The sequence below is a fragment of the Protopterus annectens genome, chromosome 10.part0 (assembly GCF_019279795.1).
Source record: "Protopterus annectens isolate FY-2018-M chromosome 10.part0, PAN1.0, whole genome shotgun sequence".
NCBI classification, from domain to species: domain Eukaryota; kingdom Metazoa; phylum Chordata; order Ceratodontiformes; family Protopteridae; genus Protopterus; species Protopterus annectens.
Genome location: NC_056744.1, coordinates 1,022,296,924 through 1,022,310,890, shown reverse-complemented (window position 1 = coordinate 1,022,310,890; position 13,967 = coordinate 1,022,296,924). Strand labels below are relative to the sequence as shown.

General features: G+C 36.4%; 1 protein-coding gene across 2 annotated transcripts in view; it reads right to left on the bottom strand.

The window, feature by feature from the left end:
- LOC122813461 (E3 ubiquitin-protein ligase HECTD3-like) overlaps nt 1-13,967 on the bottom strand; it is an 833,769-nt gene that overhangs the window by 609,014 nt on the left and 210,788 nt on the right. For both annotated transcript variants that reach the window (XM_044085784.1, XM_044085783.1), the window contains exons 3-4: nt 11,551-11,643; nt 7,822-7,951 (exon numbers count right to left, since the gene is read on the bottom strand). In XM_044085784.1, the coding sequence (XP_043941719.1) occupies nt 7,822-7,951; nt 11,551-11,643 (223 nt within the window). The remainder of the gene's footprint in view (nt 1-7,821; nt 7,952-11,550; nt 11,644-13,967) is intronic.

The window sequence follows — 13,967 nt, the reverse complement described above, 5'->3', positions numbered from 1 at the left end:
TCTATAGCAGAACAATATGTCCCAAAATTATGGAAAATTTCCTATATCACCCCACTACATAAAGGAGGAACATCAACATAATTAAATAATTACAGACCCATAGCCATCCTTTTCCCCCTGTGTCAAAATCCTGGAAAAATGTATCCACACTCAATTACTACAATACCTGTTATCTCACAACCTTATCTCTCCCTCCCAACATGGTTTCAGACTGAGACACAGCACCACCACAGCCCTAATTAATTTCTCTAACACCATCAACCAACTGAGAAATTCAAACCAGCAATTAGCATCAATCTTCCTGGACACGTCAAAAGCATTCAACACTGTCTCCCATCAGAAACTCCATAGTACTCTTGCCTCACTAAACCTATCAAAGACTTCCCTCTCCTGGTTTCTTAGCTATCTTTCTGACAGGCAACAAGCACTATGATGGAAATCCGAACTCTCACCAATTCTGCCGGTCTTGGTCGGAGTCCCCCAAGAGTCCATACTAGGACCCCTTCTTTTCACCATCTTCTCTAATGATCTAGCCTCATCCACAACACACACTAAAGTAGTTCAGTAGGCAGATGATTCAACTTTAATCTGCTCAGCAGATACCTTACCAGACCTCCAAATAGTAGCCCAACAAGCTTTTAATGATACAGAAACATATCTAAGTAAATCACAGCTAATCCTCAACCCCAAAAAGACACAGTTAATGTTATTTACCAGTAGCAAACAATCACCGATCACTCCTCCATTCACCATTTATCAGCAAACAGCACAGTCATCCAACCAGTTGAGCATACAAAACTCATTGGTGTGACAATTGACAACAAACTCAGATTTGACCAACACATAGCCATCACAATAAAGAACGTTCACATCAAACTTGGCTCACTGTACAGAAGCAAGCCATTCCTTACTGAGAAAACCAGACTAGCCATATTCAGAACCTTCCTCCTCGCTATGCTCCTATATGCTTTCCCCCCTCTTTACCAACTTAAAAAAATCAGACAACCAAATTGGAAACTTGCTACAACAAAATAGCCCGCTTCACAGACAACCTTCCCCACCAAATTCACCATTGTATTGCTCTACATAAATTAAATTGACTTGAGCTACCTAACCTTCTCCATCTCTACCAACTTAAATTCACACACAATATCATCTTCCATTCTGACAGTTGCCCATCCATCAAGGAATTTGTTGTTTCCTACTCATGCCCACGAAGTCTAAGATCTGCAGACAGAAATTTTCTCACAGTAAACAAAGCTAACAACACTCACAGTAAAGCCCTATTCTCAAATCAAATAGCCAAATTATGGAACTCTCTACCCCACATCCTTCAAAACACACCTGAATCTATCAATTTCAAGCAACAACTATTTGAACATCTATCCAAGAACTGTCATTGCTCCTGCACTAAACCTGACTGACAAAATATCTATAACTCTCTCAACACACTGTCACTCCTTACCTCATTTTCTCCCACTCCTCAGTGTTTATTTCTACTCAAAAAATATGTATAAAGGAAATCTCATTTGTTGATAACTATTATTTATTATGTACACAGTACTAATTTTATTTTTCTCACAGTGATCTTTACTGAAATGCTCGTGTTTTTATTTTTGATCCTGTATCTACTAGAAAACTGTACTGAATACTTATTTGTGGGACTAATTAGATGAGGTGTATTCTGCATCTTACTATATGTATACTATTGTACTGTCTAATTATTGTATTTTGCTTATATTTCTGTAGAGCTTTTCTCCCCGGGCCTCTGCTGAAAATGGGCTTCTGGCTGGTAAATAAAAAAATAAATAAAAAAGAAAATAATTATTATCAAGTCAGTCAATTGAAACTTATGTTCCTTTTTTTCTTGGCAGGGTCAACCAGATACACTTGACTTTATGCATTTTTTTCCTGGCAAGGTCAGCCAGATGCTAATAGGTTGGCAGTGTGTTTGGTGTGTTGTTGATGGATACTTTTTTTTAATATAATATCCTTGCAGGGTGAACCAGATACTAAGGAGGCAGTGTGTTCTAGAGAATGTTTCTGGATATTTTGTTTAATATAATATGCTGGCAGGGTTAACAAGATACTATGATTTTGTTTAATATAATATCCTGGCAGGGTTAACCAGATACTAAGGGGGCTGTGTGTTTTGGGGCTGTTAATGATTTTTTTAATATAATATCCTGGCAGGGTTAACCAGATACTAAGGAGGCAGTGTGTTTTGGGGGCTGTTAATGATTTTTTTACTATAATATTCTGGCAGGGTGAACCAGATATTAAGGAGGCAGTGTGCTTTGGAGGCTGCTTAACTGTGGATGTATTTATCCTAATAAAATATCCTGGCAGGGGTCAAACAGATACTAGGTGCACAGTGTGTTTTGGGGGCTGCTTGTGGATGAAATTTTTTTTAAACCTAATATCTTTTTGCAGGGTCAATCAAGCTAGATTAGGATGTTGTGTGGATGTTTTTTTGTTAAAAACTCTAGCCTTGCATGACTAAAGTGTGTATGGATGAACTTAGGTAGGATCACCTGCACGTTCTTGACTATGTGAATGAAAGAAATATAGTAATGTAACCTTTGTCTTTTCTTTATATTATTTTTCATTATTTTAAACCTTGTATGCTCAAAGCAAATACTGTAGGTAGGAAGATGGGCTGGGGGCTATGCCTGACCTTACTGTTGTACTTCTGACTTGCTTTGTAAGAGTAATATCCATCTGAGTGAAGTAAGACTGACCACAAGCTCTGAACTCTGGATATTGTTTATGTGAAAAAATACATATACTAATAATGGTGTTGTTTGTATCCTTTTTTGTCTTTTAACCTGGCAAGATCAAATCAGATACTGTGGCTGGGGTGGGCAATAGGGACTGGGGCTATGTGTGAAAGAAACAACTGGCCTTGTTGTTTACTGCCATTGTAATTCTGACTTTGCAAGACTATAACAGTTGTCTGTAATTTCAGATGAATGTAATCTAATTATGAAATGTATGAGTCATTCTTAATGTAGGTTATTTCATATCTGTTCATGTATATACTAAATGTCTGTCTAAAATGTTTGTGATATGTTAGACTTTTTCTCAAGATTTTTGACTAAAGACAGTTGGACAAACCTGGGTATTCAAAAGTAAAATAAATAAAATGAAATATATATTTGTGTAAGGTGAGCTGACACACATAAGTTCTGACTATGTTTCTGTTAACTAAGTGAAATCAATGCAAGTATGTAACCTCAATGTTACTACTATTTCTACTTTAATCTTGGCAAGGTCAAAGCAGATACTTTTGTTCAGTAATGGGGAGGGTGGGCTGTTGGTGAATGAAATAAATTGACTGGCCCTGCTGTTTACTGTTTTAATTCTGGCTTTGCAAGACTAATGTGTATTTTGGTAAAGCCAACTGTCATACAAGCCTGTGTCACTGACTGTCAGAATCACTGACGCATTAGGCATTATAGTGACCATAAATTGTCGAAAATAAATTAAGATAGTACAGTGGAATTTCCAAATCTCCTTATTTTTCACATGGCATTGTACAAAATACAGATTACCTGACACATTACAATATATGAAAAGAAAAATATATAAATGCACTCTGTCTGATGAAGCAACAGTTTGTGGTCGTGAAAGCGTTTACTTTATTTTTGTTTTATTAAAGAGCCTTTGGTTGTGTAAGTTCAGTGCATTTATATATTTTCCTTTTCACTTTGTTTTTATTGCACTCAACCGTATCCTCAAAGCCGTTTTGTGCACACTTAATACATTACAATATATGTTTTCTACATCATGTGTACTCATAATAGTTTCATGCAGTCAAGACCAACCGCCTTCCACCTTTTTACTGTTTTGAGACGTTTAGGTTTTGTACTGTTATAGCATAACCTAAACACCTCATTAGCTCTGAAATGAGATTTAGTCTAGTACTTGGTAGACTATTCAGAATGTGCAATAGTGATTGATTAGTTATTTTATGTAAAATGTTAAGCATGGTCACTGTTGATTCGACTGTGTCATAGCTCAACCACATGAAGTTAACGCCTCCCCTTTCTAGTTGGCCCCACCACATTCAGGTCATCTGTGTTGTATATTGTGACAAATGCATAGGCTGCACATGTTGACATATAGATAAAACTACCAGAGCCCTAAAGAACAGTACTGTGGGAGGGGGCATCTCTCCATGTTCTGGACAGCATTGGGAGTCAATCAGCAGAGGAGAAACACTGCAGTACTGTTTGAAAAGACAATGCCAAATCAGACTAAATGTCAGCCACAGAACAGAACTTAACACTACTTGATCCAATATGGGGGGGGGTGTACTTCAACTCAGACTACTTAAACATTAATAATGACTTCTTCTAAATTTGCCTAAATTTAGTATGCCTGACTGTTATTTTCTTAAATTCCTTTGGATTTTTTAAGAAACTGCATTTTAAGAAGACTGCATAAAGGTGGTACTTCCAAGGATTTTCCAACTACAGACCCATAGCCATATTATCCCCTGTTGCAAAGATAATGGAGAAATGTATTCACATGCAACTTTTAACCTACATACTTGAAAATAATCTACTAGCCAACTGTCAACATGGCTTTAAACCATTTCATAGCACCACCTCTGCTCTCTTATCCTTTTCTGACCATATTAATAGAAATCGTAATAATGAAACTCTATCCTCAGCCCTCTTTATTGATCTGTCTAAAGCCTTTGACATGGTCAACCATCACCTCCTCATAAACACACTCAGTAACCTGTCAATGGATGATCTTGCTATTCAGTGGTTCCAATCCTACTTAAATAATAGAAAACAGGCTGTACTGTGGGCAAACACCTTATCTTCCCACCTTCCAGTTACCCTAGGAGTCCCACAAGGATCCATATTGGGACCTTTACTCTTCTCCATCTTTACAAATGACCTCCATTCTGTAATCCCACAAGCCACCTGCATCCAATAGGCAGATGACTCCACACTTATATGCTCTGCCACTTCCCCATCAGAACTTCAATCTCTAACCCAAAAGACCTTTAACACAGTTGAAAATTGGCTCCTGCATAGATGTCTTATCTTAAACCCAAAGAAAACAAAAATGCTATTATTTACCCCCCACCCGTAGAACCTCCCTACTTAACTTTACCATAACCTCTAGTAATGGAACTATTATATCTCCTGATCCTACCACTAAACTACTCAGGGTTCTAATTGATAATAGCCTCTCTTATGAGCCTCACATCAATAACACTATAAAAACAGTTAATAAGAAATTAGGTTCCTTCTACAGGATCAAACCCTTTCTAACTCCACTAGCCAGAATCACCATTGCCCACACCCACCTTATCTCTCCTCTGCTTTATGCCTCTCCTATCTGTACCAAATTATGTAAAAGTGCTCTGAACAAGCTGTCTACCTCTTACAACAATATTGCCAGATTTGCTGCATGGTCCTCCTATAGAACCCATCATTGTATCAATTTGAATCAAATAGGCTGGCTAGAATTGCCAAATCTAATATTATTCAGTCAAGTAATAGTAGCCCACAAGATCCTGTATCACCCAGAAAATACCTATACTCATTTCCTTGGTCACCCCCTATAATAATCTCAAAACCCTGCGCTCATCTAACAAACTACTAGTACAAATATCTAAATCTAATAACTCAGCAGGGGACACTCTGTTCTCTAATACAGTGGGCAAAACCTGGAACAGTCTCCCCAATCACCTAACTTCACTATCCTCAGCTAACCTATTTAAAAGTAAACTTAAACCCTATCTTAAATCACACTGACTATGCCCCTGTGCTAGCCCAGATTAAACAATTAACCCTTCCCATAATTCCATGATTCTTATCACATTATCTTATTTAGGGCATGCACCTATGTATATATTGTCTGTCTTTATCAACTGTAACCAGTCTACTTTTTAGACCTCATGTGTAATTTTATGGTATGAGTGTGTTCACGTACTGCTTCTAATGAATATTCACTATATTTTTCGTTTTTTGACATTTTTTGTGTGACTTTCTAATTAATAGTTCCAATGTCTTTGTAAATATCATTGCCTTTATGTATTTTTTGTTAAACTTGGAGAGCTTTTCTCCCCGGGCTCCACTGAAAATGGACATACATCCAGCTGGACTAGCCTGGTCAACAAATGTAAAATAAATAAATAAATAAAAGAAGAATATCTGCTTTTTGAGTACCATCTGATGTGATTTCAAGACCATTAAGATTGTTCCTTTCAGCCTATTGGAATGTGTATTTCCGACACTGCTGTTAGCATTGATCACCACTTACAAAATATTTTCCATATTTTCTGCTGACTTTTGATTGCCAGTAGAAATATATTTACCTGTTATTTTATGCCCTCTGCTATTGCTTTATACTACTGTAGTCAGTTCCACTTTACTAGTGTTTTATCACTATTATGCTGTCCAGATGCTGGTTAAATCCTAGCTTATTTCACCATTAATGACAGACAAAGAGTAGACACAGATATTTCATGATTCTGAGCTTGTTCTCTTTTGCCATGAATCCTAACTACTGTTCTTTATTCACTGGACTGGATATCCTCCAAAAGATATAGGGTAGTATGTCTTGTTCACCTGTGCTTGTTTTTTTATTTTTATATGTTGTATCTTTCGGCTTTTCCCGGTTAGGGGTCACCACAGCGGAACTCCGGTCCGCTAATGATTGGCAGTAGATTTTTACATACCGAGTTGCCAGCCCTGATGCACAACCTTCAATGAAGGTATGCCCATTCACGCATGTCTCCACACAGAAGACGCTTTAGCTGAGAATCGAACAGGACAACGTCTTACTGTGAGGCGACAACGCTACCGCAGCACCACCACCGCAGTTAGTATTGTTGCAAGTGACAAATATCAGTGCACATTCCTACACAACTGAAAACAGGTCACAAAACAATTTGTATATCTCTACAGGTGATAACATTATGGATTTTTGATACACCCATTTCATTTTGACTCAATAAAAAACAATTGCAGTAGTCAATTTATTAGGCAAACATAACATTGGGCATCATAATGTGTCATGTTATTTAAAGAACACGTTAATTAGAGCAAAATATCATTTATATCATGTTAAGATTACTGGTATTCTATGAAAATTTTATTTTCTCTTATGGACTGCTAAAATGGTCTTTTTCCACTAAATTACTAATGTTGTACAAAGGATTACTCCACATAAAATCAGTGTAGCTAGCAGCTCTAGAGTACTCTCTCTGATGTCCTCCCTGTGGGAGGCATAAAGATCCCTTGCTGAAGTTTCAAGTAGTTTATTCAGTTAAGTAGGTAGATGGAAGACTGTTTAGAAGTGTCATTATGTGACATGTTTTTTCTTTGTTCTTTTCATATCTGTAAATTGAGGTTTACAAGCAACTGAAGAAAAATAAAAGGGTAAATGAAAAATAAAAGAAGTATAATTTGTCTGCAGAAGGAAATGGGTAAGCTGTGTCAACATAATTTTGAAAGTGCTACATGCAACTTTGGGGATGGGGGAGGTAAAATAGTCTAGACTGTGGGTATTTACTTTAAAGAAATGCTGTCTACATGTTCCTGAACTTGATTAGAATTTTGTGACTTCTCAATTATAAAGTGTTAAGTGTTGAGAGCTTTTAAAATATTTTATTGTAGTTTGATATGCACAAATACTGTAGCAAATTGAAATAAATAACCCCACAAATGTTTACATAATTTTTGTCCACATACATCATTAAGATTCATTAAATAGCATGACAGTATAACTTGATTATAGGAAGTGTTAATACTAATAAAAAGAAAATAAGGGTGCAGAATATCTTATTAGTACCATATGAGATGAAACTTCAATCTTATCCACGTATTGTTTGACATTGCCAAGTTCTTCATCATTTGTAGAAGCAGCAACACAGTGTACAAGCTGTTCATCACAATCGTAATTCCAGGTTGGTGGAACATACCTGCAAGACAAAAAGAAACAATGACAGAAGTAATCTAGTAAACAAAAAAAGGGAGGGGGGATTATGATCAGGTCCCCAGTCATAACCAAGTTGTTACAGATTTATCAAAAGGATATCATGAAATTCACCTTGAGAGCACAACAGATGTTTGGTGGGTTTAGGATGTTTCTGCTGCTGGATGTCTGTGGGGTAGACAGGAAAAAGCTAGATTTCCATGTAGTAGAGGTTAAACCAGATGTGGTGTTCTGACACCTGGGACAAATTTACTGAAGGATCCTATACCATTGTGATCTGTACCACCATAGAAAATAAATATACTTACTTATTTTTCTTTTCCTGCATGGGAAGATTGCACAGATTATACATGGTGTTCAGTTTGCTGTTTATGCATTTGGAAGGAGATGTTCAGACACAATTAGTTGGGTCAGGAGTGGAGGAGCTATGCTTGGCAAACCATGGCTGTTGCCTATGTAATATTATTAATATCTTTACAGTTCTGATAACACTACAATCCTTGATGCACAGCATATTACACACTTTGCTTGGCATCTGTCCAGAGGTAAGAAAATAACTTACTGTCGAAAGCAAAGTTGACATCTGTCCTTGCTCCTTCAATACCAGGCCATGCTTGGGGGTGTTAATCATGATGACCTGATATTCATTCCTCATTTATGTACGGTATAAGAGTGGTATTCATATACATGGTGCAATAACTATGTAATTGACTATAATTTTACCTATCACAATATCATTAAAGCTTCATCTCTTATCTTTCATGATCTGCTCAGTTTACTTTAAACACATCAACAGAGTGTGAATATTCTATAATCTTCACCATTCCCGACACAAACAGACAATCACTGAAAAGTGGCAAGGAGAGGCCATGAAAGATGCCATGGGAACAGCAGGACATCGCTATGGTAAGTTTTTTATAGATTCACAGGTTCTTAGCAGTCAGGCAGCCAGGGTGACCATATAGAGTAGTCATGAGTTTAGTGGGTTGATTTCCAATCCTGGTCAGTGACAGCCATACTGAATATCCCAAGAATAAGTTTGTGGGTACCCATCATACCTCTCAACATCTAAGCACAAGAAAACTAGACAACCCAAAAAACAATGGGGGAAGGATCCAAACTCTTGGACAGTTTATAAATTTTGCTCTTGAAACTTACAAAATGTTGCTAAAATTACAGGTTTTGCTTTAGCATGCATTTTGTGAAGGACATAAAGTCTGAAATTTAAATATATATACCTTAATTTAGTGATTTCAATCTTCAATTATTTGTCAGAAAAAATACAAATTTTATGAGGAAAAGACCAAAAATCTGAGACATAAATATGGACATTCTATAAAAATCTGGACAGTTGATAGACATGGTACCTATCCAATTGTCAAGGCAGAAAATTAAGGGGGCCAGTGTGATACATTGTGTGGTATGCAAGGGAAACTTCTTCCATAGGAAAGGTTTTTTTTGGGTGAGGAACTTATTCTCCACGAGGTCTTGCTTATGTTGTGATGAAAGATGAGATCTTTGGAATGCGTGAGTACTTTTAGAATTACCAATAATTCTGGAGTGGAGGAGGTCTGGTAAGATAGGATCTTTCATAACTCAAAAGATGGAGGTAATGATGTAGGAAATGGTGTAAGACAGAGAAAAGTGAGAAGGTTTTTAGTCTCGCTGGGTAGGTAAGAGAACTAGTTCTTTGATATTTTTTAGCTAGAAAACATTTTACTCTTTCCAGCTACGCAAGGTGTTTGGAGCATTACATTCCAAACAGTGCACTGTATTTCTATTAGCCTGATAAAAGAATAATAAAGAGGGATTATGACATTGATTGTCTTGAAGAATCTACTGCTGTTAATTAACTGGGTAAAGTGGAAGGAATTCCTAACTATAACTGATTAATGATGACTGAACGAAAGTTCTTGTCAATGAAGGTACATGCATCTCTAATGACTGTGTTGATCTTAAACACTGTCCCATTTATATGGAAATCAGGATGATAAACCAGTTTCCCATGGGTAATTGCACTACATTTTTGGCATTAAAACAACCAACCAATAAGGCTTTCTGGAACCATGGGAATATGGGCACTAAATTATATTCACACTGAATAAAGTTTAACATTCATATTCTCATGGTTCCATAAAGCCTTATTGGTTGGCTGGTTGTTTTTATTTTTTGGGCATGTCTGGTTTTATCAAAAACACATTATTTTATTTGTAGCATTAAACATAAGGCCATGGCTGGTACAATATGTACTGGTTGTGGAAAGCAATTTTTGGAGGACAGGAGTGTCCATAGAAGAGTCTATAACAGCACCAGTTTTTAGTGATTAGCAAACTTGTTTAGCCATAAAACTTTGATATCTGCTTTCACACTGAATAAGTAGATGCTGAAGAGGATGAGGGGTCCTCAGCACACAGCCTTGAGAAAAACCACTAGTGATGTGCCATTAAGATGAGAGAGTACCACCACCTCCTGTGTACATTTGATTGGAGAGCTAATTTGCAATCCAATGGGTGACATAGGAGTGTATGTTTAGACTTATAAGCATCAATAATGGTAGCATGGGTGCTCAGATCAAAGGCTTTAGCAATGTTCAGATAAACAGTATGAAAAGAATAGTCTTTGTTGATGATATCAGTTACATTTTCAAAAAAGCTAACCGGATTATCTCTCATAAAGTCAAATTAAATAGGGTCAAGCATTTGTAGGTCACCAGTTTTATTGTTTAAGAATTTAACCAAGAAATATTTCATGATTTTACTGATGATGACTGTTAGGCTAATAAGGCAACAGTTGCAATGGTTTGAGGTGGAGTCACCCTTGTGGAGTGACATCACAATGGCTATTCCATAGAGGTCGTATACATAACTTGTACAGGAACTAAGGCTGAAAAGGTTTAGGAGGAGTTCAGCAAGTTTGTACTTGTAAGACTTAGGAGATGTGTGATATATTGTATGGGCCCATATAGTTATAATTTTTTTTGGTTTTGGATAGAGTTTCTGATATGGCCATAGAGATTTTGGAGTAAGGGGAGTTTAGTGATTCAAGGAAGGGAAATTGATAGAGAGTGGGAAGGTTGAAAATGGACCTGGATTTGTTAGCAAAGACATTGGGTATGATTTTAGGTAGTGCCATTCAAATATAAAGTAAAATGTGAAATAAATCTGAAGAAGTTTCATTGCAAACAACTGCCTTTTCACATCTCAAGAGGGTTTATGAAAATACTGCCTTAACCACTTTTTGGTCTTCTGATCTTATATATATCATCCTACATCTACTCCACTGGTAGGCATGTGAAGGCCTCTAAGGGTTACAGATACATCACAGACACTCAGAAATATTGTTACTGCATCAGCTAACCAGCTAATAAACATGAAGCTAACCAAGCAGACTGTTTGTAACCTTCGTTACACACACACTGTAAGTACCAGCATAAATGATCCAAAACAAACCCAGGCTGATCATGTGGTGAAAAAGTATAACCATTGTAATAATTGTGTAGCACTATGCAGTTTTTCTCACACCAATGTTCTGCTTAAGGAGCACAAAATATGGTTTGCAGTTAGGAAATGCTCAAAAGATGTTTACCTCATCCTTTCTACAGCCACTTTGTCCATCTCTGCAGATTTTATCTTCAGTCCAATGGTACACATGTGTTTTGCATCAACCACCTGTTCCCACCTTTAAAATAAAGAAAACATTGGATATATCAAAGGTGCAACATTTACAATCACAACACAAGAATTAGGACTAATAGGAGTACTAAAATGTCTTCACTGGGAGAAGTATGTTAGACATCATCCTCATTAACAAATCTTTAGCTTGGTCACCTCCAACTGTCTTAACTCATCTTGGAAATCAGGCAATGAAATAGCAATCAAGACCCAGGGTAACTTAGTAATCAAGTATCACCATTTCAGAGACTTCATGAAAAAACCTCAGTTGTGAAATTCTAAAATAAGCAGAATGTACAATAAAAAGGATGTTCTCAACATATATAAGGTTAATTTCAGAATTCTAAAATACACTACTCAGCAAAATGAAAGCACTATTCTTCAAACTTATAAGCCCACCTTTAACTTGAAACAAAACATGGATCATATACATATGAGCAAAAAAAGAAAAAAATGAACTTAATTAGTGAAACCAAGGACTCCTATGAAATATAACTCCCTACCAAATTAAAAAATATGTATGTGTATATATATATATATATATATATATATATATATATATATATATATATATATAAAATGCTTTTATAGCTATCTAAGGGAAAATAAATCATTCCCAAGACTGCAATGACTCTAAGAAAATGATACAATACCCTTCAACCAATGGTCTGAAGCATCCATATAAGTACATGTACCACTAATTTCAGTAAATCACTGCTTGAAGTTATTTCATTACTACACCCCCTGAGTAATTCAGTGAGTATAATCTGGGCTCAAACAGAGGCAGAATTGTTTAAGGCCTAAATCACTACATCTATACAGGCCTAGACAATATTGCTGGTTATCTTCTCACCACTGTCAATCAAGACAGTTTAGACACCCTGCAAATCTTATTCAACAAATGCTTATCCATAACCTTTGTGCTCAGTGTGTAGCATTATGCCACATTGGTCATTCTCCACAACAGTGTGTCTATAGACAATGCAGGGAATTATCACTCCACCAATCTTATTTGTATTATCTGTAAGGTTATGGAAAATATATTGATGGAACTGGTTCAGAAGGATATAGGCAATTTACTGCTTCTGGATATAAACAAATATGATTTTTTGAAGTGCAGAGCATGCCTTTTTAACCTGGTCAACTTTTCTGAAGAAGCTATACCTGTACTGGATAACAGGCTGTCAGTGTAAGCAGCTTCTCTTGATTTTGAAGAGGCATTTAATAATATTCCCAATACAAAGGGATCACATATTAAATCTGTGATCTCAAGGTTAATTAATTTCCAGATCCTCTGGACTGACAACTGATTCTTGAAAATAACTCACAAATGAGGGTTAATGGACAGTTTTCAACATGAGCTAAAGTAACCATTAAGGTCCCAGAGGATGTTGTACTTGGTCATCTCCTTTTTGGCATATTCTTCTAAGACGTCATTCCACAGTCAACACTGAAAATCTCTTAATCACCAAATTTGCTAATAACAGTAGATTTTGTACAATCGTCTTCTCACTTCCAGTACTTTGGTATTTCAGCATGGGTTACATATAGTCCACACAGGTAAAAAAGCAATAGGCTGATGCTAAGTATGGGCAAATGTAAAGCATAGTCATCCTTCTGGAGTAAACCATTCCTGCCAGCTATTATACTGGGGAAGCAACTCAAGCTAGAGAATGTTATTAAGGTCTCTAGATACAGTCATATAGGGAAACCTTTCTTTTCATCAACAAGTTTTTTTTCTGTTTTGTTGTCTAGCCCTTCTCTGCTCAGTCATGCTACTTATGGCTTTGCACCATTCTGTACCCTACCCACATTCCCACCCACCCCTATATCATTACAGTAATACACTCATAACCACTTCCATTAACATTTCACTATTCATAATCCAGCAAGCTCAGCCAATATCAACACCCAGTAACATTTATCATAGTTAGCTATCCCATAAACTACATCTTATGTCCTACACCACTCAGCTGTATCTCCTACTCCAACACCATATTCATTTTTACTATTCTTATTTCACTACTGACAATATTTTTACATCTTAATACTTTCCATCACACAGTCATGCCTACCAAGCTGAAACATGCTCCTCGCTATGGTTCTATATCCCCATCATTATTTAACTGCAAAATAAGTGATTTAAAACAATTACAGCACCTAAACCTATAAAACAATAAATATAAAGACATCAAATGTACATTTTGTGTTCCCATTCTCAATACTTGCATCATAAAAGCTTATGTAATTACACACAAGATAAAGCACACGTTACCCTCAGACCCTAATTAACACTTTACTCCTATACCTCCATAGAGATATATATTCAAA